General features: G+C 42.3%; 3 protein-coding genes across 6 annotated transcripts in view; 1 reads left to right on the top strand and 2 right to left on the bottom strand.

Annotated features, from left to right (window-relative positions):
* Positions 1–4899, top strand: part of KIAA1143 (KIAA1143 ortholog) — a 6348-nt gene extending 1449 nt beyond the window's left edge. Inside the window, exons 2-3 of the mRNA XM_049642551.1 lie at positions 3569–3713; positions 4400–4899. Of these exons, the coding sequence (XP_049498508.1) occupies positions 3569–3713; positions 4400–4614 (360 nt within the window). The 3' untranslated portion in view covers positions 4615–4899. The remainder of the gene's footprint in view (positions 1–3568; positions 3714–4399) is intronic.
* Positions 4900–7273: 2374 nt separating this feature from the next.
* ZNF501 (zinc finger protein 501) lies at positions 7274–13573 on the bottom strand. Of its 2 annotated transcripts, XM_049642545.1 has the most exons (3): positions 13161–13573; positions 11676–11750; positions 7274–9038 (listed from the first exon to the last, which is right to left on the bottom strand). In XM_049642545.1, exon 3 carries the CDS (start codon positions 8573–8575, stop codon positions 7787–7789), a length of 789 nt encoding a protein of 262 aa, XP_049498502.1. In that variant the 5' UTR covers positions 8576–9038; positions 11676–11750; positions 13161–13573; the 3' UTR covers positions 7274–7786. The 2 variants fall into 2 exon arrangements, with proteins under 2 accessions (XP_049498502.1, XP_049498501.1); XM_049642544.1 differs by lacking the exon at positions 13161–13573 and having other exon boundaries at positions 11676–12021.
* Positions 13574–13689: 116 nt separating this feature from the next.
* The window catches only part of ZNF502 (zinc finger protein 502), a 17654-nt gene continuing 3386 nt past the window's right edge, over positions 13690–27957 (bottom strand). For 2 of the 3 annotated variants that reach the window (XM_049642523.1, XM_049642525.1), the window contains exons 2-3: positions 21262–21375; positions 13690–20777 (exon numbers count right to left, since the gene is read on the bottom strand). In XM_049642523.1, coding sequence (XP_049498480.1) covers positions 19204–20777; positions 21262–21316 — 1629 coding nt within the window. In that variant the 5' untranslated portion in view covers positions 21317–21375 and the 3' untranslated portion in view covers positions 13690–19203. Of the gene's footprint in view, positions 20778–21261; positions 23016–27957 lie in introns of those variants that run through there. The other variant, XM_049642524.1, reaches the window with a different exon arrangement.

The following is a 27957-nucleotide window of genomic DNA, read 5'->3' as shown; positions in this document are numbered from 1 at the left end:
CAATTTGACAGTAAATTTCATATATTAAAAAAATAAATAAAAAAATAAACATTAAAAAAATAAAAAAAAGTAAAAATAAAAAAATTAATTTAAAAAAAAAAAAAAAACCTTCTTCGCTGCTTCGTCTCTGCCTTCACAGGTCACCACCTCTGTGAACCTCTTCAAAGCTCCTACAAATACTTTTCCTCTGTTCACTTTGTCCATATCTGTGATATTCATCTTTTTGCATTGCAACTACTTGCTTTCCTGTGATTGTCACCACTAAATCAAACTCTCTGAGTTAGTATCTTAATCTTTCTGTATTTTCCTAGCACCTGGCACAGTGCCTGGACCAAATAGTAGGTGACCAGTTCTATTGACTGTGCTTATCATCAGGCAAGGCTTCAAGAGGAAGGGATACTTAGATTGAATCTTGAGCATGGGTAGGTCAGCAGGTAGAGATAGAAGGAAGGGTGGATAAAGGTGTAAAGATGGTGAGTGAGCAGGGCATCTGGCTGACTCAGTCAGTGGAGCATGCGACTCTTGATCTCAGGGTTGTAGGTTCGAGCCCCGTGTTGGGTGTAGAGATGACTTAAAAGTAAAATCTTTAAAAAAAAAAAAAGATGGTAAAGCATGGACTGTGTGATTGAGGAACCGGTTGGAGAGAAAGCCATATGGACTATTCACTTGGCAACAAGGAGCCATTTTTGGTTAGAGAGAATTTGATCAGGGAGTGATGGATCCCCAGGACCAAAAACGGTGATGATGACACAAAGGATGAGATTTGAGAAAAGAGATATGGATTCATCAATGAGGAGACTATGAAACCTAATTTTATAGTTTGTTTGAAGTCCTTGTGATGATCATGTGTGTGTAGTTAACACCCTGAAGATTCTAGCTGGGAATGCTGTTTTAGGAGAACCTGGGGTGGGGGTGGTACTTTCCAACTCATATCAGTGACTTAAACTTATGCAAGAGACTTTTCCACAGACAAATACCCCTATGTTTCTGTGTCTGAGAAACCAACTGCACTCTTAATCAGGTTGGCAATATAATCATCAATCTAGTCATCTAGTCAATCTAGTAATCTAGTAATTCTAGTAATCTAGTTAACAAAAAGAAGAGTTTCATGGGAAATCATTATAGTCAAGTTAAATTACCTTATTCACCTTCTTGAGAGTTAATTCAGGAGTGGCTTTGAACAACCACTGTTTCTTTAACCATTTCTCTTATTTTCCAGCCAGTCGTATAAACAAAAAGAGAAGTCAGAATTAATGATTCTCAGTCTAATAAACACCAGGATTTTTTTTAAAGATGTTATTTCTAAGTAACCTCTGCACCCATTGTGGGACTTGAACTCACAACCTCAAGATTAAGAGTCGCATACTCCACCTATTGAAGCAGCCAGGCACCCCAGGATTTACTTTATTTCACTGTCCCATTTCCTTGGTTAAAAATACTTACTGGGGCTCCTGGGTGGCTCAGTTGGTTAAGCATCTGACTTGGGCTCAGGTCATGATCTCACAGTTCATGAGTTTTGAGCCCCACATCGGGCTCTGTGCTCAGGGCATGGAGTCTGCTTCAGATTCTGTCTCCCTCTCTCTCCACCCGTCCCCTGCTTGTGCTCCGTCTCTCTCTCTCTCTCTCAAAAATAAACAAACATTTACAAATTTTAGTACTAATTACCTACTAGTTTGTGATCATTTATTGGAAACTTTCAGAAAAAAATAATGCAAAACTAATGAATAATCAGTGAACTAACATGGATATTATTAAAGAGAATGCACTTGTGAAGTGATCGAGCAGATTTGGGATGTAGACAAAATGAGCGAATTTGCCTGTAACTTGCCGGCCAGGGCTTTCAGGTTCATCATTTTTCATCCTATTAGTCATTCATGAATAGATCAACAAATACTTCTTGAGCCCCTGCTGTTTGCCAGGCTATGAGGCTCTAGAACGTCAGAGGAACTCACCTAGCAGAACCAGATAGAAAAATATTGGCAACTCAGTATGGTACATGCACCCTATGAGCTATGCACAGTGTGAGAAGGAAGACAAGGTGAGATCGGGAAAGTACTTCTAAAGAATCTAAGTCTAGGAGGCAGCTTGAGCAGGTATACATCAGGGGCAGTGGGGCTTTCTAGGCACTAGGAACTGGTTCAGAGATAGGGGAGGCAAAGGAGCTAATACGGTCATGTGTCTGCAGTCCTCCAACCCGGCTGGAGTCCAGAGGCCATGAGTGTGGTGTAGGAGAAAGCTCTGTTTCTAGGCCAGGTGCCGTAGGGCTTTGTTGCCTTGTCTGGGAGACAAGGAAGGCTCTGTGAGAGGTGCAGTAACAAGTTATTTGAATAATGCACATACCTTTCAACCCAGCAACTCCACTTCCGGGAATTTATCTTACACATGAGTTCACAAAATTGAACAAAAATAAGTGCATAGTAGAAAAAGTAAATAAAAACGTGTGCATGGTGGAAAAAGCTAGAAACAACCAAAATTTTTATGTACAGGGTACTGGTCAAATAAACCATGAGATGACCATATATATAATTAAGTACTAGGCAGTGGTTTCTAAAATACAGAATTTCATATTAACAGATAATTCCAAGGTACTATACAAAGATTATTTTTGAGTAAAAAAGTTGGGGTGCAGGGTGCCTGAGCGGCTCAGTTGGTTAAGCATCCGACTCTTGGTTTCAGTTCAGGTTATGATCTCACAGTTCAGGAGTTCAAGCCCCGAGTCAGGCTCTGCACTGACGGTACAGAGCCGGCTTGGGATTCTCTCTCTCCCTCTCTGCCCCGTACCCCACATGCGCGCGTGTGTGAGCTCTCTCTCCTTCTCTCCCTCTCTCTCTCTCAAATAAACTTAAAAAAAAGAAGTTGGAGGAGTGGGGCTTTTATGGTAGCCGACATTTTTTGAAAATGAATCAACTGACCCAAGGTTACCACTTGTAATGTGTATAGTGAGTACATGTTTTCTGTTGGTATTCTCTGTACTTTTATGTTTGGGAAATTTCATAAAGAAAAGAAATCAAGTCCCATAATATGTACAGTCTTCTTTTTGCATACAGAATGTTTTCCATACTTCCATATTTTTATACACTTAGGAAATGGCTGTAGGATACCCACCTGACTGAAGCTGTCAGACGGGAGGAGAGATAATCAGAGGTGGAAGAACACCTTTTACTTGCTGCCTTCTGTACTTCGGCGTTGATTATTTTTTGTCTAACTTTGAGAAGAGATGGAAGTGAAAACAGTTGGTGAAGAGCAGACAGAATTGATGTGGTTCAGCACTGCCCCGAGTCGGCTGGGTGGGCAGTACTTGAAGCAGAGGGCCCCTGACACTGGGAACCGTGAGCTGGGGTCCTGCTGAGATGGAAATTAATCCCTGTGGGCAGGCACTTCAGGGTAACTGGCAGGTGGATCTCTTCCCTAGTGTGGCAGGGTTAGGCTCTTAAGAGTTACTTGGAAATTCGCTGCCAAACACATTTTGTCAATAAAGTTACCCTTCTCCCTTAGTAATCACGGTGTCTCATGGTTGTATTTGGTTCAAGGTCAGACGTCTGCATGTGGTGTTTGTGTTTTCCCCTAGAGAATCCAGCTTCAGCTCCCAGATGAAGATGGTGATCACAGTGACAAAGAAGATGAACAGCCCCAAGTGGTGATTTTAAAAAAGGGAGACTTGTCAGCTGAAGAAGTCATGAAAATTAAAGCAGAAATAAAGGCTGCCAAAGCAGGTATGTCTGGAAGTAATCTGATTTTTTTTTTCTAACAATTTAAGGAGCCTGACATACGAAACTATCTTATGTAATAGTATGGCATGTTTGAAGGAGACGGTCCTAGGTTCACACCTCAGCTGTAACACTCACCAGATGTGTGATCATGAACAAGGTATTTCACCTCTCAGCCTCAGTTCCCTCATCAGTAAAATGGAGACAATAATGATTGGTACCTACTTTATTGGGTTGTTACAAGGATAAAGTGCAAATTTAAATAAAAACATCCTGTTTAAAAAAAAAAAAAAGTGGTTAGGTTTACAAATTAGTCAACAGAGGTGTATTTATTTAATCAGTGCCTGAACTGCGGTATGCTACATGGTATGTTTTTCATTATTCCTAAATATTAATTACATTGCTTTAAGGAAAAATGCTAGAGTTCAAAACAATCACTTTTCAAAACACTTCAAAATACAGCCAGATTATAACTAATTGGGGACTGGCAATGTTATGGAATACTTCACAGGAAGTGAGTTTTTATTAAGTGACTGCCCATCTTGTGGGTATGTAGCTAGAAGCAGTGGAGAAGACCAGATCGAATGGACTCAGGACATCTTTAAATACCATCTGAGATTTTTCTTGCCATTTGACTCTCCAATAAAGGCAAAATGAGAGAAGAAAGTTCTTTAACTTTGTCTTTGCTGCAGATGAAGAGCCGGCTATTGCTGATGGAAGAATCATGTATCGAAAACCAGTCAAGCGTTCCTCAGATGAAAAATATTCAGGTCTAACAGCAAGCTCAAAAAAGAAAAAGGCAAATGAAGGTCAAATAAATAAGCAGGACTCCGTTAAAAAGAACTCACAAAAGCAAATCAAGAACAGTTCCCTCCTTTCTTTTGACAATGAAGATGAAACTGAATAAGTGTAAATATTTTGGACTTGGTCTTCCTTTAGAGTATATGGGGTATTTTTTAAAATGGCATCTTTTTCCTATTTAAAGATAATACAAGTTCACTACAGAAAATTTAGAAAATTCGGAAAAAATGTATGATAAAAACTTTGTTTATCAATACCCCTTTGACATGATGCAAACTCTGTAGATATTACCAACTATTAACATTTTGGAACTTCCATGTGTGGGGCATGTATGTGTGTATGTAAATTATATTTTTTAAACAAAACTGGGATTATGTTGTGCATATTAATCTGTCCTTCATGTTACATGTCGTTATGAGTGTTTTTCCTGATCAGTAAAATTCAAAAACTTAACATAATTGCTATTGAGAATTTTGTCATCTAATGATTTTGTCATTAAATGACAAAATCTTCAGTATCTTCATGAGCAGAAGGCCACTTCGGATGAGGAAGATGATAATGTGGCTAGTTAAGAATACTTCCCCAGCTCCTGCCAAAGGTAGCCGTATAACAGCCCCGGCAATTTTAGAGATAGAAGTGGGTCTTGTACAATTGAGGACCTAATACAAGTGATCTTGATACAAGTGAGGATCTAATATATAACATGGTAACTATAGTTGATAACGGTATAAAAGCAGGGAGAGGCACTTGGGTGGCTCATTCTGTTAAGCGTCCAACTTTGGCTCAGGTCATGATCTCACGGCTCATGAGTTTGAGCCCCGCCTCAGGCTCTTGGCTGTCAGCACAGAGCCTGCTTTGGATCCTCTGTCCCCGTCTCTCTCTGCTCCTCCCCAGCTCATGCTCACTCTCGCTCTCTCTCGCTCTCTCTCTCAAAAATAAACATTAAAGGGGCGCCTGGGGGGCTCAGTCGGTTAAGCTTCTGACTTCGGCACAGGTCACGATCTCACAGTTTGTGAGTTCGAGCCCCGCATCAGGCTCTGTGCTGACAGCTCGGAGCCTGGAGCCTGCGTCGGATTCTGTGTCTCCTTCTCTCTCTGCCCCTCCCCCACTTGTGCTCTGTCTCTGTCTCTCAAAAATAAATAAAGGTAAAAAAAAAAAAGTGTTAAAAAAGATAAAAAATAAACATTAAAAGAAGAGAGAGATGGAGCACCTGAGTGGCTCAGTCAGTTAAGCGTTTGACTTCGGCTCAGGTCATGAATTTGCAGTTCATGAGTTCGGATCCCACAGTGGACTCTGTGCTGACAGCTCAGAGCCTAGAGCCTGCTTCGAATTCTGTCTCCCTCACTCTCTGCCCCTCCCTCGCTGGCATTCTGTCTGTCTCTCTCTCTCTCTCAAAAATAAACATTAAAAAAAGAGAGAGATACAAGTGAAGTCTACTTAATAAAGCCTCCAGGTGTTTGATACAAAAAAGCAGATTTGGCAAGCATGAACCTTCCTCCTCGCTACATACCGTCAGGAGCACATACATGGACGTAGCAAGAGCAGAGCCATTTTCTGGCCTAAGGAAGGCAGACCTTTGCCCTGGGTGGTACAGTGGAAAGACTGAAGGCACTTGGGTCTTGGCAGCATGCCTGGAGGAGCTGCTACAGCAGCCACGGACTGCCAGCCTCTGGACTCGTTAACACATGAGAAGAATAAACCGAAAGTTGTCGCTCAGTGGTACCTCCTGCTGACACCTGAGAACTCCACACCTCCTGCCCTTCCTGTTCCCTTAAGAGGCCTCCTTTCCTGTTGTGCTCCGAGAATTCGTTACCTTTAAAAATAAAAGTCAGTTATTTTACGAGCAAAATGGATTTACTTGAAAATGGTAGACGGTTGCAATTCGGGACATGCAAGCTACTATAAAACCATAGGCAAGTCAGGAGAACAAAGGAGAGGACGGCTCTTTTACAGAGGAAAGGGGGAATTGGGAGGAGCTGTTATAAACAAAATTCCTTTAGCTACACTGGGTGTTTCAAGTGTAATGGCTTTTCATTGGCTGAGCTGTGACGTCTCCTGGGCTGGGCTGTTCCCTGGGTGGGGATTAGTAGAGTAGGCTTCTTCCCTGTTAGGAATGCCAGGTGTGGCTCTTTCTTTTGGTTCTGCAAAGGTGCGAGGTGTGAGGTGTGGTATGTGTGAGCTCCCCCTTCTGGCCTCCCAACTCCCATTTTAAATGAGGTTTTCTTTCTTCAGTTTCACAAATTCCAAGCAAGCACAGCCACATACTAATCAACATGCTATTTCCACCCCTCTTTATTTTCACAGAACTTCTCCTCACCACTCCCCAACCAAACAAAAGTCCCACAACATGAGTTTTTATTCAGTTAGAGTCAGCAAGGCTTTCCTTTTCATGGAAAAGAGAAGTCTAGAGCTTACAGTGACATAAGGTCCAATAGTGAGGGTAACAAAATCTAAAGAAGGCGCTTCAGGGGACCCAGAAATCCACTGCACAATGTCCACTCAAATACCAATAATTTCTTTTTTCTCTAAATCTGAATTTTCCCAAGGGTAAACTAGTCTTATATTGTATTCTCCTATTTAAATCTAGACATAGTTTAAATAACCTTCTGTAGATTAAGCATGAAATCATAGCCCAATTTCAGGAATGTTAAGGGGCACCCGACTGGCTCAGTCAGAAAAGCACGTGACTCTTGGTCTTGGGGTTATGAGTTTGAACTCCATGTTGAGTACAGAGATTACTCTACAAAAAAAAAAAAAAAAAAAAAACGAAATCAAGAATGCTCTTAAAAAATATACCGAGGGGTGCCTGGGTGGCTCGGTCGGTTCAGCATCTGACTTCAGCTCAGGTCATGTTCTCAGTTTGTGAGTTCAAGCCCCAAGTGTGCTGACAGCTCAGAGCCTGGAGCCTGCTTTGGATTCTGTGTGTCCCTCTCTCTGAGCCTCCCCCGTTCATGCTGTGTCTCTGTCTCAAAAATAAATAAACGTTAAAAAAAAAAAAGTTTTAAAGATAACCCTAGTAAATATCGTCATTATTCTTTTGAGGAGGATGGGGAAAGCAGGCTCAGAATCAGGTCGTACACCCATTATGTGGCAGAGAAGGCGTCAAACTCAAGACTATCTAATTCTGATCTATTTTCTTAACTTTCAGGACACACTGCCTCTTGCTCAACATATAGAACATTCATCCCAGCTGAAGACTTAGTCTTCAATATCTAAGAATTTGGGGGGGGGGGTGGCATTTGCATACAAATCTTTCCACATGGGTTATATCCCAAGTTTTATTCTCCAGCATGAAGCCTCTGGTGTCGAACAAGTGCTGAGCTGTGCCTGAAGGATTTCCCACATCCAACACACTCATAAGGTTTTTCTCCAGTATGGATTCTGTAATGTTCACTAAGGTGTGCTTGCTTGCGGAAAGTTTTTTCACACTCACTACACTTATAAAGTTTCTCTCCAGTGTGAGTTCTCTCATGTTCAACGAGGGAAGAGTTCTGAGTGAAGGCTTTGCCACATTCAGTACATGTGTAGGGCTTCTCTCCTGAATGAATTCTCTGATGCTGCATGAGGCATGCACTCTGATTAAAGGCTTTCCCACATTCATTACACTTATAAGGTTTAACTCCAGAGTGACTTCTCTGATGACGAGTAAGGCAAATGCTCTGACTGAAGGCTTTGCCACATTCAGTGCATTTATAAGGTTTCTCTCCAGTATGAACGCGCAGATGTTTGATAAGGGAAGGGCTCTGACAAAAAGCTTTGCCACATTCAGTGCATTTATAGGGTTTCTCTCCAGTATGAATTCTCAGATGCTGAACAAGGATTGCTTTTGTTTGAAAGGCTTTCTCACATTCATTACATTTATAAGGTTTCTCTCCTGTGTGAATTCTCAAATGTTGAGTAAGATTTGACTGTTTACGGAAACAAGTTCCACATTCACTACATACATAGGGCTTCTCTCCCGTGTGAATCCTCTGGTGCTGAGTAAGAGACGACCTCTGAGTAAAGAATTTCCCACATTCACTACACCTTGAAGGCTTCTTCTGCATGTTAAGTTTCTGATGGTTCATTTGCAGTGAAATTTGGCGGGCATTCGTGCTGCTTGTAACGCACTCAAGGAACGTCTGTCCAATAGGTGCAGTTTACGGGAAACTGTCTCTCAAGTTCGTGATACTTACAAGGTACTTTCTCAAAGATGACTATGGTTACAGTAACACTGTCCTGGGAATGTTCTGTGTGTATGTGTGCATGTACTGTACTCTCAGGCATTCCTGCAGGATGCCCCTCCTCTTCCTTGTCCGGCATGTATCGTCACCTTCTCCAATTGTAAACCCCTGATGACCAGGTTCCCTGACCCTCGACATCCTCGTCATCTTCCACAAGTCACTTAACACTGTTTGTTACATCAGGCTTGGTCTTCTTGCCTGAAAAAAAAAATCATGAAGGAAGATGTCCTCTGTGCAGAACAAGGGACCTGCATTGTAAAATCTTGATTTTATCCTCTTCTCAATAATATATACAGATCACAATAACCTGGGGAGAAGATCAGATAATAGAGAGAAGAAATTAAGTAGTGACATATCTTGGGAAATCTATACAATTCCCTATCGTGATTGATTCTGAAACACTCAAGTACTAAAAATTAATCCAGGTAATTTAGGATGATCCAGAGTGATAAATAGTAGAATGTGAAAAGGATAAGTATTCTAATCTTGGGTAAACCGTTAGGGAAAAGTACTACCTACCTATAGTCTCTACTCCTCAAAAAACAGATGAAAAGTAATTCCATTTCCTTAGGATACCTATAAGCAATGTCTTGCTCGTGCTGCTTGAGAAAAGTACAAGTTTACATCATTGTCTAGTGACAATTAGAGTTTCTCTTTTAAGGTTTCAAAGGTATTCCAGGCTGTTACTTTTACCGGGTCCATCACCCCAATCCTTCCTATTCACTCACCTTGATAGGTGTCTCTTTGGACCTCTCTCTCCAAAACTCAGCATCTGTAGCTCTCCCCTGTGTCTAACTGGAAGATCTTTAGGTTTAAAAACTAGAGCCTTGCTTACTGAAAGCAAGTAAGATATCATTGTTTTGTTTAGAGAAAAATTAGGATAGGGGTGGTCCTTGGGGAAGAGATTCCCATTGGACAGTAACTTGACTATACCATCATGGTCCAGAACCCAGCCTCACCTGTGACGCTTTAAAGTGCTTCAGAATGTGATGTATACTAATCAAATTCACAAGATGATACAGAAAACAGAAAGTCACTTTGCTGATCTATAATGAGAAATTGATATGCTGTATGTCCAGCTAGTTGACACATTCTCTCCACTACAGAAAAACTGCATGGGAACCAAATCGTTGTCATCAGGACACTCCTTAGAACTGGAGAAAGAGAAGTATTTAGATGATCTTACTGGCATCAGACTTTGAAATCCCGATGCTCTGAATAAGGGCACAGAATCTGAGAACAGATATTCATGTGCCACACATTAGCAACCTCCTCCCTGGATGGTGCTGAAGACACTGACACATTCTTCTTCTCTGAGGCCGCTTTTTATTTCAATTTTTAAATATAAGTTACATATGAATATATCCTCGCTTTAAAATACTCAAATAATATAAAAGTATGTAGGATAAATTAGTCATTTTTTATCACCGCCCACCCTACCCAAACAAACCCAATCCCTTCCCAGAGATTATCAAGTTTGGAGTAGATTCATTCAGTCTTTTTTCTATATATTTTTATACACATACCATTTGCTTCTTTCTGCATAAATAAAATTGTTCTATAGGTTCTGCTGCTCTGCTATTTGCTTTTATTTATTCATTTTTTTCCCAGTAAAGAATGTGTCTTCAGGATCATTTTTTCTTGGTCCATACAGATCTACTGGGGCTGAGAGTTGGGACACACTGGGATCTCTGCACAAATTGTATAAAATCAGAGACTGATCTGATTGGGCATTACTGTACCACACTGGTAGTTAAATATATTGAATATTTTTCCTGACTGTATCATCTTTATCTTATGTATAAACTTCCAGTATAGATATGCTGTATACAAAAATTAACCCCAGGGGCGCCTGGGTGGCTCAGTCGGTTAAGCGTCCGACTTCAGCTCAGGTCATGTTCTCTCGGTCCATGACTTCGAGCCCCGCATCGGGCTCTGGGCTGATGGCTCAGAGCCTGGAGCCTGCTTCCGATTCTGTGTCTCCCTCTCTCTCTGCCCCTCCCCCATTCATGCTCTGTCTCTCTCTGTCTCAAAAATAAATAAAACGTTAAAAAAAAAAAATTTTTTTTAAAGAAAAAATTAACCCCATATGGTTTCAATAGTAAAACATAACACCCAAACTCTAACCACACTTTTCTTTCCTTTATTTTTATTGTCTCAAAAAGTTTTGTTTCGTTTTGTTTATTACAGATACAAACAATGTATGCTCCTTCTAAAACAGTCCACAAAGGAAACTACTTGAAATCCCACCACCTAGTGAAAACACAGTTGGTTTTTTGATGACCTTTCTTCTAGGCATATGCATGTGTACATATATTATGCATACGTATTAAACTACACTGAATCCTTCAGACCATAGTCACAATCTATTCATAGAGTTCCCATAACCTACGAATCCAGTTCAGACAGTGCTTTTCTTACTGAATTTAACAGATCCCAGGCTCCATCTTGCCTTCTGATGCACAAGAACAGAAGTTGCTATTACTTAGACTCTTGTGCCAAACGGAGCCGGGAGCCCATTCATATTCCCTGAGGAGACACTTAAATCACCTTTGTGATGGGTCTTCCAGTAACATACTGCCAGTTTTCTCACTGGTACACCATTAAGGCATTATACCAAGCAGTTCAGTGAAGCTGCCAGATGTTCTACCAGATAACTGCAGAAGGGGTAGCTACTCTTGCTACAGTTTAAGTACATGTGATACACAATTAGTACATTCTCTGATCTGTCCTGTAACCAGTTACTTCATTGCCTGCTTCCATAATGGGCCGCACTCACTCTGATTTGAATAAGGTGGGCCCATTTCAGGGTGGTTCTGTGTTTTCAGTCTGCAGCATTTAGGTGTGGTGGTCACTGGTGGGTCCCACTGTGGGTCTGCCACCACTTCCGAATGAGCACCTCCGTAACAACCCATCGTGGGCTCTTGAGTTAGATTTCACTTACCCAGAGATAAGCTGTTAGGAACACAAGTGACACTGGTTTGTCTCCTGGAACCTTCTCTTGAGGGAGGGCAGAAATCTAATGCATGGAGGAAGGAGAAAAAAAGCACCCAGAAATTGTCAGCTGCTGGATTCAGAGGAACTCAGGAATAGCCCATCCCTAACCAAATAACTATTTTAATTCTGAATGAAGAATATCATTATTCTCCTGAAAAGAGTATTACCAATGACAAAAATCAGTAAGTGGGTAGTCTTCTGAGAGACCTGACAGTGCACAAAGAAAGGGGGCAGGTGCTCCTAAGGACTATCCTGGGGTAAACATTCCTCCACAGGAGATAAGGTTGGAACCGAAGCCCTTCCCCCCCACCCCACCTCTCCGCCCCCAGCCCAAACCTACTGGAAAAGCCGTTGACTTCAAAAGCCAAAAACTGGGGCTACAGTAGAGGACATTACAACAAACACTGGCCTGATTCTCGTCTGGGCTCTGCCACTGACTTGTTCAATGACCTGAAGCTAGTCACTTGGTTTCATCTGTGATTTGTTTTCGTATCTGAAATGAAAGTGGAAAACTAGTACAAACATTCAGTGATCCTTTGATTCTAAAAACAGATGGGAAAAGAGCAAAAACCTCAGGTCCAGTCCGTCTGTGGTTGAGGCTGCTTATTGAATTCATTTACTTGGAAAATACTGATTGAGCAGTCACTATGCATCAAACAGTGAGATCAGCTCTTCTTGAGAAGAGGCTGAGTCAACAGCAAGGAAACTCCCCTACAGTTATCTTCCCACAATCCAAAGTTAAGACTGCATCTCTGTAAAGCAGAAACTCCAAGAAAGGACAGGGGAAGTCTTTTAGGGGAGTCTTATAGAAGATGTTCAGGACCCCTCTTCAGAGGAAAGGTTTTAAGAACTCCCTCTGAATGGAAAGGAAAGAACACTCTAGCAAAAGACGCGGATCTGGTTACCAGTCTAATCGGTCCCAATCCACAAACACCTTCTATTTGACACTGAACAAATGAATTCAAACTGCTGCTCAACTTTAATATTCAGCTAAAATGTGAACTGAACACTTCTCGTTGGTGAAAAATTTTTGACGTGCAATGCCCTTTCTCGTCTAGATTCCCAAAGGATTTCACATGGCTCCATTGTGGCACTTTCCACTGGTTTGATGCTCTGATAAAATGTCTTCCTCCACTAAACTTGAAGTATGCCATTGGCTCCTCTGGGTTTGAATCCCTGTTCTACCATTTATTAGACAAGTGATCTTGGGTAAATTACTTAACCTTTCTGAGATCTGTTTTCAAAGGTTACATGGCTGGCGTTGACAATAACTACTTCAAAGGGTTGTGATGATGCATGAATTAGTCAATACATGGAAGTATTCAGGAAAATGCCTTCAACAAATAGGACCTGCTGCTAAACGTGTCTTCATATAGAACCTATTTTGTTGCTATTAGAGAATAAAAACTTAAAGGAAATTGCAAACTCTCACCTATACTCATTCAACCCACGCAACTCTGCCAACTGGAAAAGCAAGGAATAGCATTCGCTTCTGGAAACCAGAAAAGCGACGCACCCAGAAGTTCGCTTCCTCCCTCAAGTACATACAAATGGAACCCGGGTCTCCCGACTCCCAGACCAGGGCTCTCGAACAGCCTTCTCCTTTCCCTCTTCAGGGCAAGCCGGCCCCCGCTGGCGGCGCCCGACCCCCGCTCCAAAGGTTCCCGCGCGCCGGGAAGGAAGAGGCGCTGCGGGGGGCCGGCCCCGGCTCGGAGGGTGGCGCCGCGACGAGATCACCGCAGCCCGGCACGGCCGACTCAACTCCCCGGGTGCTGTCCGCGGCACGGCCCGTCGCACGTCCCGACACTCGGCGTCGGGACGCTCCCAGGCAGCCTGGACGCCGCCCGGGCCGCGCCGGGCGGGCGTGACGTCAGCAGCCCGCGCCGGTCGGAACCACTGCGGTCTCCTCTCTAGGAAGGCGGGAGCGGCTCTCTCTCGCTGCTTCCTCCCCGGCTCAGAGCCAGGCTTCAGCCCGACTCGGGAGCCGCCGCTGCGGAAACAGCCCGCAAACCCACCGCACCAGGCTCCCTCCCACTGTAAGGACACCAAAAGGGTGAGAGGCTGGTGGCCGGCCAAAGAGGCGCTCTTATTACTCATTCTGCAACCTGGCCATATTTATCTTCCTAAAAACTCTTCCACGTCACTGCCTTTTGGAGGTCTTCCCAAGGGTTTCACAAAGCGGGCGTAAGCCTTCCTTACATTCTCACCTGCCGGAAAAGTGGCCTCCTCACAGGAGCCCCAAACACACTCTGCTTAAGGATCTTTGTTCAACAGTTGGCCGAAAGAATAGGTCTGTTTTCAGCTTAAGTCCCGGATTCTCAGCGTGTAAACTTGGGCAAGTTACTTTATTTACCTCTCTGTCCCCGTTTCCTGACTTCTAAAATTGAATAGTGGTACCAAATTTCATAAGGTTATCATGAATATTAAATGGAGTCAGTATGTGTTACTACTAAGACCTCCTGGCACTTCAGAAGAGTTCGGTAAATGTGCATCCCATCGTGCTCCGCAAATCCCAGCAGCCCTCTGTTCAGCATTGGCTTCAAGGGACCTTCCCAGCCCTCAAGGCAAGGCCCCGGTCCCCCCCGCTGCAAAACTTCAGGTCTTGCCTAGGACTCCTTCAGGAAGTACTTGCACATCCAGGCACCTCTTGACAGTGGATTCCCGGGATGAAGGGCAGCAGGGCACCTAATCCGCTTTCAGGCGGGGTAATAGGGAACGTGATCCACTTCCAGGCGTTTGATCTGCAAGCCTTGGAAAATAGGGCTGTCTGCTCACCATATCCCTAGTGGCTAATTCATAGGGGGTTAAACACTTGAAAAAAATGAATGAGATGCAGCAGAGAAGTTATCTGCTCAAACTTCCAGCCTGGCTGTTTTACCAAAATGAAGTCCCCTCAGGAGGCTGAAATTAGGAGTGGAGATGCCCCATACTAAGGTCATCGCTAACCATGTACAGCTAAAAAAGAACCCTTTGTAGAACTGTCAGCTGACATGCCAGGGAACAATAATGTTGGGCTCCCCTTACTTTTTACCAAGTGTCACATTCTCAGCACATGTTTGAAATCAGGTAGCAAGTTCTTCCCCTGCAAGCCCTAACATCCCACAGGCCAAAGAGCCTAGGCCAAACCATTTTTCCTTAACTTTTAGGCTTCAAAGAATCTAACTCAGCAGGCTCTGCTGTGTGGCAACTAACTAGAGTGGGGTACCCTAGGCAGAGCAATTTACTGGAAATATGAATCTGGGGCTTAACATAATTTGGGCTGAGCTTCTTCAGAGGTAGAAAATGGAAGGGGGTGAGGGAGGAAGTGGACACCAAAACCATTCCACAAAACTAAAATGACCTTAGTCCTGTGGTGGCCAGTAGCTGAAGGAGAGTGAAACCGAAGCCACCTGAGGTCAAAGCTACACTTCTGCATTATGTACGAATAAAGGCAAAATCAAAATGCAAAACCATTTTATTTCTCACACTCACACACAGGAAGGTCTGAGGGCAAAAAAGCTTTTTCATCTAAAAGGAGCTCCCAGGGGCACCCAGCTGTCTCAGTCAGTAGGGCATGTGACTCTTGATCTTGGGATTGTGATCTTGGGATTGAACCACAATCTCTATACCATCTTGGGTATAGAGATTACTTAAAAAATAAAATTTTAAGGGACACCTAGGTGGCTCAGTCAGTGGAGCATCTGACTTCAGCTCAGGTCATGATCTCACGGTTTGTGGGTTCAAGCCCTACATTAGACTGTGTGCTGGCAGTGTCATTGCCAGCTTGGGATCCTTTCTGTGTCCCTCTCCTCTGCTGCCCCTCCCCCACTTGTGCCGTCTTTCAAAATAAAAAAAATTAACATTAAAAATAAATATAATCTTAAACAATCTCCTCCCATCCTCACAAGCAGGGCAAGAGTGGAGCCCTAAGTGGTCAACTCTATAATAAACAACTAAAGGGGCATCATGGAACAGAAGTATGACCAATAAAGAGAAATCTGAAGGAAAAGCAAAAAAAGATACAGGAATTTAAATTTCACATGACACTTACTAGCGGTGTGACCTTGGGCAAGTCCAACCACCTGTTGTCTCTATTAGTTTTGAGGATCTGATGTGGCCTCATGCCATGTCCTTCTGAAATCACATACTAAATTTCATCACACTGAGAATAAGCAACATATTCCAGCTCTTTATCATCCCCAGCCAAGGAAAGCCATGAGCTCAGGAAGCGTCTCCATGGTTGGGATTGCTACTAAGCTCAATCGCTCTCCTGCCAGGCCAGCATCACTATTCAGCTCCTGCTTATTTCAGGGATATTCCAGCTGAAGTGGTTGTGCTTCTACAGCTGCATTTGTCTCTCCCAGTTGACCCTGACATCAATATGACGTCTGAAAATACTCGGTTAAATTGTGATGGGACATTTAAATGGCTAATTTATAACAAGTGGAGTTTTGGGGGGTTTTTTGCTACAAAAGGTTACTTTCTCTTAAGAGACCCTCTGCTTAATACAACCACACCATCTGTATCTTGGGGAACGGTTTGGAGTTCTCGCACCTGGCAAATACTTCATGGACACGCTCCTATACTTACCACACCTCCTTTCTGCTGGTAACTGTGGACCTAAGTTATAGCCTGGCAGGGAGGCATGGAGAAATGTCTGACTCAACGTTTTAGTGTAGCTCAACAAATATTTACTGAACACACTCTAAATTCCAGGGACCGTGGATACAAACCTGAATAAATATCACATGGCCCCAGCTTTGACAGAGCTGATAGTTCAGTGGGAAAAGATCTGTAAACAAGCCATTACAATGTAACATGATAAACAAAATGAAGATATAAAATACAAAAATAAAAAATATGTGAGGCCAGACACAGCTTCAAAGGAGATGTTGCATGAGCACGTTCACAAGTGACAGAGGGGAGCTTCCCAGGCAAGCAGAAGGAAGGATATTGAGGCAATAAAAACAGGATGTGCAAAAGGTGCCAAAGTTGAGTCCAGCAGTGATGGGGAATCACGGAATTTGCACAATGGAACAGCATGCAATGCAGGGAATGGTACCTGAGAATGATGATGTAGGCATGGGCCAACATAGGAGCCTTATATGCCTTTTAAGGGGCTAGAATATTCTGAGGTAACAGCAGCACTGCTAGTTGTGTCTTTCAAAGACCATCAAGAAGAAATGTGAAAGACGGCCTAGTGGGGTAACTGGAAGACTGACTGGGAAAATAGGAAAATGGTCTAGGAAATAAACTGGGGAGTGGATTAAAGCAGTAGCAATGGAAATGGCTTTGAGATTTAGGAGATGTAAGCAGGATACAGTGGCTGCTTGGATACGAAGACTGAGTACAAGAGTGACAGAGGGGGCATTTCCAGGATTTGGGGCCAAGCTAGAGTAAGTAGGCACATGGTTGGCCAGCGAATGAGAGAATTTTGCCAGGAGCAAATATTTGCAAGTGTGAGAATATGGGATAAGGAGAGTGGAAAGATGACAAGGTCCTTTCCTTCCTGTTTTCCCAGGAAGTGAAAATGGTACCCAAAAATGGTACCATTTTAAAAAAGAGTTGTGTCTATTCTATTTTTAAAAAGCTTTCGAACAAAAAGTTGGAGATGTCTCAACCTTAGATTTCCCATTTCTTCCTTAAGAAAACTTTCCCAATTCTCTCTAATCTCAACTCAAGACTCTAAAGATAGTAGTGTATAAATATTCTAAACACCTACATAACCCAGGAAGTTGCTAAAGTTTCTGGTGGGCAAAGTTTGATTAAAATATATTAATTCAACAAATATTTATTACATATTTAGTATGTGCCAGCAATGAATTCTGTAGCGTTATTTTCACTTAGTACAAATACATCAATATTTCCTTTCAATAATATAACTTTTCATGAACGTGAAGTTTTAACAGGGTTTTTTTGTCCATAAAGCATTGATTTACTCAATTATTAGTTGCCCTGTGACAGGTTTTGAAAATATACTCTTCACAGCTAGAGAGGAAGAGAGTGATATTTCTGCCACGTTCCTATTCATGGTAATTAATAGCTCAAACCACTACTTACAAGACAGTTGCTCTGGAAAAAAATTAATACTGAGTTCTAAGTAACCAACCATTCCAGAATCAACTGACTTTGTTTTTAACAGTCATTATTTTTAAAACTGTATGAACTTCAGAGCATAGAAACTCTTCCAAATACCAGACAACGGCTATCCTCACCTCATCTCTCAGAGCTCAAGGTCTGGGTAGCAGTGAAGAACATGAAAGGGAGTAAGGAAATAAAGGAAAAAAAAACATGCCTTCTCTCTTAAAAGAATAAAATACCATCATAGTCAGTGGCTAACTATGCTGTCTCAACATTCAAGGATTTGAAAAAGAGGTAATTCTCTCTAGAACACTTTCCAAATTTATCCCATGACAGTGTTTCCCTGATTACACCTAACCTACAGGGAAGGGTAAAATATCCAAGAATAAGATAGTGCCAATAAAAATGGAAACATCTGAAACCTAACTAATCTGTTTATAGCTACCAATGGCATAATTAAATGAAACCTAGCCCTCTCCGCTACAATGACCAACATTCTCTTAAGGACTGGTCCGGCAGCCCTGAATCCAGCCAACCTAAAAGGCTGTCTTTATCACCAATGGTTTCTCCTCCCTAAACACCCATTAACAGTTGTTTGGACGTTGTCCCTCAGCACCAGCAGCCTAGCACATACTATGTCCCTCCTGGGTAAGTCAGTGTTCCTCTGGGACAAAGTTTGGACATTCCTCTTCCTGGCCCTCTGAGCAGACCTGACTCCCTTTCCAAACTGGCATCGCTCAAGATAAGTTTCTCTTGACCTCCTACTTCCACTTTAGCCCCAAATTGCCTTCCATCTTGAAAGGATCAGGAAAGATCTCCCTCACCCCGAGAAAAGCCTTCTTCACTAACATATCTGTAGACATAAGCCCAGTGCTTGCCACATACCCCCTTATTTGTTGAATGAATGAATAAGGATTCTTTGTTTTCCCTTATTTCCGCCTCTCCTTCATGAGACCACATCTACAGATCGCATGTTGAAAGCAGCCTCAGATACCTGGAGGCTACTTAGCACTACCTCAGAACTCTTGCCACTTTCACACTGAATGTTTGGGAAAGCACCTCAGCCTACTGGCCAGAGAACACAGGTCACAAGCTGGGAAGGTGGGGCAGGAGTGCAGTAAGGGAAACACAAGTGCTAACTTAACAATGGCACCTCCAGGTATGAAAGTCACAAGGAGAAGTGGCAAGCAGCAAAGATTCATCTGAAAAGCAGGGAACTTCCTTTCTACCCTGAATTCCCAGATGCCCAGCTGTAGGCTCTGCATTCTCCAAGCTCCCGCCTCCGTAACTGGAAATACTCTTCTGAGTGTAACAGTCGGTGCTCCCTCCAGGAAATGTACCTGCCCCCCGCCCTGGCCCCAGCCAGATTCCTAGTCACTATTTCTAGAGAAGCTGTCATAACCTGAATGCCAGGGTTATTCACCATTGTGAAGTTTCTGATGTCTGAAAAGGACTGAACTATGTCTGAAGAATTTTCCACATTCAATGCATTCATAAGGCTTCTCACCAGTGTGAATTCTGTAATGTTCACTAAGGTGTGCATACTTGCGGAAAGTTTTCTCGCACTCGCTACATTTATAGAGCTTCTCACCAGTGTGTGTTCTATGATGTTCAGTAAGAGATGAGCTATGAGCAAAGGCTTTCCCACATTCTTTACATTTATAGGGCTTCTCTCCAGTATGAATTCTCATATGCTGAGTGAGGCAGGTATTCTGATTAAAGCCCTTCCCACATTCATTGCACTTATAGGGTTTTTCTCCAGTGTGACTTCTCTGATGCCGAATGAGGCAAATGCTCTGAATGAAGGCTTTACCACATTCACTGCATTTGTAGGGTCTCTCCCCTGTATGAATTCTCTGATGTTTAGTGAGTGGGGTGCTCTGAGTAAACGCTTTGCCACATTCCTTACACTTATAAGGTTTTTCTCCAGTATGAATTCGCTGGTGTTTAATAAGGGATGGGCTCTGACAAAAGGCTTTGCCACATTCCTTACATTTATAGGGTTTCTCTCCAGTATGAATTCTCTGATGCTGAGAGAGGTTTGCCTTTGTTTGAAAAGTTTTCCCACATTCATCACATTTATGGGGTTTTTCCCCAGTGTGAATTCTCTGGTGTTGTGTAAGATTTGAGTGTTTACGAAAAGAAGAGCCACACTCATTGCATAAATAAGGTTTCTCACCAGTGTGAATCCTCTGATGATGAATGAGGTGTGTGTTCTGATTGAATGCCTTCCCACATCGATTACATTTGTAAGGTTTCTCTCCAGTGTGAATTCGCTGATGTTCAGTGAGATGTGAATGATTGCGGAAGGAATTCCCACATTCATTACATTTATAAGGTTTCTCTCCAGTATGGATTCTCTGATGCTGAGTAAGAAATGACCGACACCGAAATGTTTTCCCACACTGCTCACATCCATATGGTTTTACTCCAGTGTGAATTCTTTGATGTTGAACAAGGAAGGAGCTACGACTAAAGGCTTTCCCACATTCCTCACATGCATAGGGCCTCTCTCCAGTATGAGTCCTCTGATGCTGGGTAAGGGATGAGCTCTGAGTAAAAGCTTTTCCACATTCGTTACATTCCCAAGGCTTTTTCTGTGCAGAGAGGCTTGGACATTTACTCTGGTCTGAAATCTCATTGGTGTGTATGCTACTTGTCTCCCACTGATGTAGGCTCTCTTGTGTAGAAACCCTGAGACGCGTAACAAAGCTTGAAGTCAAAAGTAAGCTTCTCTCAAAATTATATTCTTGGCTAATCATTTCAGGAGATGCTTCCTTGTGGATAAAAGTCATTCCCCCAAAACCTCCTTCTTTGAAAAGACATGGTCCAGGAACCTCTCCAGCAGGGTTTTCCTTCATGCTCTCACATGCATATTTTTCTCCAAATGTAGAATCCTGGTATGCATCGTCTTGTAATCTCTTTGCTACTATCCCTGGTGAATCAATTTCAGAGACATCCTGCTCTGGAACAGACTTGCTCATCAAATCTGAAAGAAGACATCACAGTGAATATCTCTCGCGCAGGCCAGAGGGGAAGCCCCTGAAGTTACAGGGGCCTAATTCTGACGTGACTCAATAATGGCATAGAAGTAAGGGCCAATAAAAGCAAGTGGAGCAAGTAACGCAATTACAAGTGGTGGAAGAGATCTGTGTTAGGGTAAGGTGACCACCATTAATAAGGCAGTGAGAGAACCAGAGACAGTAGAAATACAGGGAAAACGATGAAGATCAGGGCGTGGTTTGTATTCAGAGTGGACCATGGGCAAATGGACAAGTGAATGCTGGACAGGAGACAAAATGAGTACTGGGGAAAGTTGGTCCCAGGAGACGCTCACCCACATCTTCCCCAATGTCCCCCCAGCAGCCCTAAAACACAGGGTAATCTTCCTTCCTGAGCTTCAGTCACTTTCTCTTATACAATGCCCAAAGTCCCGCTGTCTGTCCCCCTGGTTTTCCCTTTTGCTCACTCACCTGCACAAACCTCTCTTCCGAGCTCTTGCTCTTCAGCTCCTTGCATATTCAACATCCACAAATCCTCTCTTTGCTTTGATAGGAAAACACTTCAGAGTTGGAAAACTGGGAGCCCTGCTCATAGGGGGGAACAAAGGTGGGGGAGGGGATATCACTGTCCCAGTAAACAGGAAAATGAGAAAGAATGGTTGCCTAGGAACGCGATCTACTAACTGACACAAAATGTCTAGCTAGCAGAGGGACTGCATCAGCACAAATTGCAGTGGGCTTCCAGCCTTCCAGCTTCACAAATTCCATTGGTCAGCTGTATAAAAAGTGACGGCCAGACTGACACATTAGCAAACACTCAAGCGCTGGATGAATAAATCAGAATGATACCTATGAAGCGGATGGAAGCATTCACGTTAATTAGTGCCCTGTCTTTATATACAACAATCCATATAAAAAGTCAATATAATCAAAAGTTGCACAGGGAAATGGCCTCACAGTAAAGCTGATGCTTTAAAGTCTGATCCACTCGTCTCCACTATATGCTATGGAGCTGGACAGCAGTGAGGGAACTCTATTTGTACAACTTGAAAGTATACTGATTGCCCTTTCTTCTAGAGGTCAGATCAACTAAACAGTTTCTCTTCAGGCACAGCTCAACATGAAGAGTGTAGGCTGCAGTTTAAAAGGGAAAAAAATTCATTTAAACTGTGAAATAATTTTTCACTTACAAAAAAATTGCAAAAATAGTACAGAGTTTCTCATGTTCATAATATTTAATCACAACTGTTCATCCAAAAATGTCTCTCCATATAACCCTGAAATGAAAAGAAGAATCTGAAGCATTATTTCAAGGAAAAAGGAAGACAGAGAGATGATTTTACCATAACTGAGTGCTCAAAACACATGTATGCATGGCACAAGTCTACTGAAATACATAAGGCTGGTAGTGTGGTATTCTCATCCAAAGCCTGTGGCTCTGTGCTAAATTTTAAAGGTTTAAGAGGATTCTATCTGGGATTTCCTGATCCTGTTCTATAAGAGGGGCATACAAAGAACCCACAACACAATCCTATAGAGAACCATGAAGTAGAGTGGGGTTTCAGTACAATCAGAGTGAAACAGTGAAGAAAAAGTCAGACGTGCCCCGACCTGCCCAGAACTTACATTACAGCTGGACAAAGACATTAAAGTGTAGTTACGATTATGGGAATTACAAAAGTAGAAATATGAGATGCTGGAATGTAGAGCAGAGGGGCCCTGATGTAGTCTGGGAAAGAAAGCCTCGCTGAAAAAGAGATAAAAAGGAATGAAACAGGTAAGGACAGAAGAGAATATACCAGAGATATGAAACGATACACAAAAGGAATCCTGCTCAGTACTTTGGAAAAATGAAAAAGAGATCCAGTAAGACAAATTATTAAGCACAAAAATAAGACATGAAGCCTGAGGCAAGAGAAAGCCAGATCAAATCCAACCCTGAAAAACAGTTTAAGGAATTTACCTGAAAGTGAGTAGAAAGCCACAAAAGGAATATGAAAAGGTTTGGGGGCAAAAAGTAACATGAGTATATCTACTGTTTAAACAAAAAACATATCCCGGGGCACCTGGGTGGCTCAGACAGTTAAGTGTCTGATTTCAGCTCCAGTCACAATTTCAGAGTTCATGAGTTCGAGCTCCGCATTAGGCTCTGTGCTGACAGACAGAGCCTGGAGCCTGCTTCGGACTCTGCGTCTCCCTCCTCTCTGCCCATTCCCCACTTGCACTCTCTCTTTCTCTCTCAAAAATAAGTAAACACTGGGGTGCCTGGGTGGCTCAGTTGGTTAAGCGTCCGACTTCAACTCAGGTCATGATCTCACAGTTCGTGGGTTCAAGCCCCACATCGGGCCCTGTGCTGACAGCTCAGAGCCTGGAGCCTGCTTCGAATTCTCTGTCTCCCTCTCTCTCTGCCCCTCCCCTACTCATGCTCTATCTCTCTCAAAACATAAACATTAAGTTTTGGGTTTTTTTTTTTGTTAACGTTTATTTATTTTTGAGACAGAGAGAGACAAAGCAGGAACAGGGGAGGGGCAGAGAGAGAGGGAGACACAGAATCCGAAACAGGCTCCAGGCTCCGAGCTGTCAGCACGGAGCCCGACGCGGGGCTCGAACTCACGGACCGTGAGATCATGACCTGAGCCGAAGTCGGACGCTTAACCGACCAAGCCACCCAGGCGCCTCTAAAATTTTTTTTTAATAAATAAACGTTTAAAAACACACACACACACACACACACACACACACACACACACACCCTTCTGCCCATAGCACAGAGGAAAATTGTGTATGAACGGGTGGAAGGTGGAGAGGCAAGATGAAGGCTGGAAGCTTCCATGGGAGGTTGTTTCAGCGGTCCAGTAAAGAGACTGGACCAACTAAGAGACAAAATCCACAGGACTGGATGAATATTTAGGAGAGGTGTAAGGGTGAGGGAGAAGTCAAGATAATTTGCCAGTTTAGGGCTTGAGTGATGACAATGACCTTTAGAGAGAATGGGAACACTAGTCTGGAGAGAAAGAAGATACATTTAGTTTTCAAATATCCAAGTAGAAACTAGACTTACATATCTGGAATAGAGAAGTGTCATAAAGAGAGTAATTAACATCCTGGGAGTAACAGGTAAAACCAACAAATGAGTGTGGCTAGGAAAACCTCAACAATGAGTTTATATATTTAAAAGGAAGTTTGGGGCGCCTGGGTGGCTCAGTCGGTTAAGTGTCCGACTTCGGCTCAGGTCATGATCCCATAGTTCGTGAGCTCAAGCCCTGCATCAGGCTCTGTGCTGACAGCTCAGAGCCTGGAGCCTGCCTCAGATTCTGTGTCTCCCTCTCTCTCTGCCCCTCCCCTGCTCACATTCTGTCTGTCTCTCTCTCTCTCTGAAATAAACATTAAAAAATTGTTTTAAATAAAATAAAAATAAAAGGAAGTTTAACTCTGGCTTTTGATTTTAGAGATTCCTAATCCCCAAAGAGAAAAGAATTTAATATATGAGAAAATTGGCATTTCTAGTCATAAAAAAATTGATTACTTCTGAATTATGTTCCAACTGTTGCTTACCTGGAAAAAAACACTTAGTAAGATTCCTACCTCACACCATATACCAAAATAAATCTAAACTGATTAAAGGGTTACATACAAAAAGTGAAACCACAAAATATTAAGAAATGACTGACTTTAGGATTAGAGAAGACTTTTCTAAGCGTTATGCAAAAAAACAAACTACAAAGGACAAAACTTGATAAATCTGGTCACAGAAAAGCAACAATCTCTATATCCAAAATACAAATAAAATCAAAAGAAAAAATCTGGGAGAAGTACTTTTGATTTATACATCAAGGAGTAGATGGACCTAATGGATAAAAGACTTCTTATTAATGAGTAAGGAAAAAAGATGAACTCATAAAAAATATGGGAAGTATAACATAGAGCAAGAATTATAAAAGACAATAAATAAATAAATAAAATACAAAAGGCCAATAAACCTATCAAAACAAAATTCCATCTTGGTGGTAATCAAAGAAATTGAAAAGAATAAAGAATCTATTTTTAGGTCAAATTGGAAATTTTCTTTTCTGTGCTAAAAGTCAAGACTGGCAGGGGCATCTGGGTGCCTCAGTTGGCTAAGCATCCCACTTTGGCTCAGATCGTGATCTCATGGGTCGTGAGTTTGAGCCCCGGGTCGGGTTCTGTGCTGACAGCTCAGGGCCTGAAGCCTGCTTCAGAATCTGTGACTCCCTCTCTCTCTCTGCCCCTCCCCCACTCACGCTCTGTCTCTATGTCTCTCAAAAAATAAAAATAAATGTTTAAAAGAAAAAAAAAAAAAAGACTGGCAAAGGTATGGGGAAAGAGCTTCTCATATACCAGCAATGGGAACGTAAACTAGTGCCATTCTCCTAGAGATACTTTGGCAATATACATCAGGTCTTAAAGTTGTAGGCTAAGTTGCGGTTGGAATACAGGATCACCATTTTGTGGGTATAGGAACTCAGATAAGAATATTCACTACCTGGGGCGCCTGGGTGGCTCAGTCAGTTGAGCGTCCGACTTCGGCTCAGGTCAATGATCTTGGAGCTCAGTGAGATTGAGCCCCGCGTCAGGCTCTGTGCTGATAGCTCGGAGCCTGGAGCCTGCTTCAGATTCTGTGTCTCCCTCTCTCTCTGCCCTACCCCACTCGCATTTTGTCTCTGTCTCTCTCACAAATAAATAAACATTTAAAAAAAATTTTTAAAAAAGAAATACTAAGTATATACCATGTATCTCAGAAGGTCCTTAAAGTCATCAGTATGCCTATAAAACGCCTATATTCTTCAAATAGTAGAATAGTAATTCTACTAATAGAACTCTCTCAGGGCGCCTCTCCGTGGCTCAGTCTGTTAAGCGTCCCACTTTGGCTCAAGTCATGAACTCGCAGTTTGTGAGTTTGATGCCTGCCTCCAGCTCTGTTCTGACAGCCCAAAGCCTGGAGCCTGCTTCAGATTCTGTGTCTCCTTCTCTGTTCCTCCCCCGCTTGCACTCCTTCTCTTTCTCAAAAATAAACAAAGATTAAAAAAAGAAAAAGAGGGGCGCCTGGGTGGCTCAGTCCATTAAGAGTCCGACTTCAGCTCAGGTCATGATCTCACGGTCCGTGAGTTCGAGCCCCGCGTCGGGCTCTGTGCTGACAGCTCAGAGCCTGGAGCCTGTTTCGGATTCTGTGTCTCCCTCTCTCTCTGCCCCTCCCCCGTTCATGCTCTGTCTCTCTCTCGAAAATAAATAAACATTAAAAAAATTAAAAAAAAAAAAGAAAAGAAAAAAGAAAAAGAACTTTCTCAGAAAGAAGGAACTTCTCAAAGAAGAAAAAAGCTGTATTCTTTTGTTACCTGTAAAAAATAAAGGGGGCGCCTGGATGGGTTGAGCGTCAGGCTTCAGCTCAGGTCATGATGTCGAGGTCTGTGGGTTCAAGCCCCACGTCAGGCTCTGTGCTGTCAGTTCAGAGCCTGGAGCCTGCTTCGGATTCTGTGTGTCCCCCTTCTCTGTCTCTGCCCCTCCCCCACTCATGCTCTGTCTCTGTCTCAGAAATAAATAAACATTAAAAAAAAAAAAATACCCTGCAATGTTTTTGGAAAACACAATCTTTCTACTAACGGACACTGATGCTTAGCAAATCATGGTACTTCCACGTGGTGGCAATTATATAGACATTAAAATAATTAAAAATGAAAATATGTGATCATTTGGAAAAATATGCTCTATATAAATGAAAAACATTCAGGATATCAAATTTTAAAGTACATAATACTATCAAGCATATATGTTAAAATGTGCATATGAATAAAGTCAAGAAGGAAAATTAATCATCAATCACTATGGTAATATGGTATATTATGAATGATTTTCCCTTCTACTTCCCAAATTTCCCCTATTATCTACATCTTGCTTTCTTTTTTAAAAACTAACTTAAATCTCTAAGAATATGTATCAAATTGTTAACCATGATCATCTCTGAAGAATACGATTATGGTAAACTTTTGTCCTAAGGCCTATCTTTGTGTAATGTTTTAAAGTTTTCCTGTAGGAATAAACAGCTTCAATAATCAGAGAAAAAAGGGAAAAAATATAATCAGCAATAGGCACAGAAATTTAAGTACAAAGATCACACTGTTAATATAATTGTAAAGCAACAGGCAAATAAACATTGATGGCATATCGATATGGTAGATTTTATAACTCTTAAAAGTCCTATTTTCAAAGAATATTCATGAGAAAATATAGTATGTTAAAATAGGAGAATACAAAACCAAAACTCGGAAACACAAGAAACAAACGTTGAAGACAATGTGGAGAAAAAGAAACCCTCGTGCACTGTTGGTGGGAATGGAAACTGGTGCAGCCACTGTGGGAACAGAATGGAGGTTCCTCAAAAAGTTAAAAATAGAACTACTCTATGATCCAGTAATTATACTACTAGGTATTTACCCAAAAAACACAAAAACACTAATTCAAAGGGATACATGCACCCCTATGTTTATTGCAGCATTATTTACAATAGCCAAAAAATGGAAGCCGCTTAAGTGTCCATCAGTAGATGAATGGATAAAGATGTATATATACACAATGGAATACTACTCAGCCATAAAAAATAAAATCTTGCCATCTGCAACAACATAGAGCTAGACAGTATGTTAAGTTTAATAAGTCAGAGAAAGACAAATAGCGTATGATTTCACTCGTGGAATTTAAGAACCAAAACAAACGAGGGACACCTGAGTGGCTCAGTTGGTTGAGCATCCCACTCTTGATTTCGGATCAGGTCATGATCTCACAGTTCGTGGGATCAACCCCACATCGGGCTCTGCACTGACAGTACAGAGCCTGCTTTAGAGTCTCTCTTTCTCTCTCTACCCCTCTCCTTCCCTCCCTCAAAAATAAATAAATAAACATTTTTTTTTTAATTTTTTTTTCAACATTTTGTATTTTTTTATTTTTGAGACAGAGAGAGACAGAGCATGAACGGGGGAGGGGCAGAGAGAGAGGGAGACACAGAATCGGAAACAGGCTCCAGGCTCTGAGCCATCAGCCCAGAGCCTGACGCGGGGCTCGAACTCACGGACCATGAGATCGTGACCTGGCTGAAGTCGGACGCTTTAACCGACTGCGCCACCCAGGCGCCCCAATAAACATTTTTTTTTAAAT

This window comes from Panthera uncia, chromosome A2 (genome assembly GCF_023721935.1).
Source record: "Panthera uncia isolate 11264 chromosome A2, Puncia_PCG_1.0, whole genome shotgun sequence".
Lineage (NCBI taxonomy): Eukaryota > Metazoa > Chordata > Mammalia > Carnivora > Felidae > Panthera > Panthera uncia.
Note: the sequence above shows the minus strand (reverse complement) of the source record. Positions and strands in the feature narration are given on the sequence as shown.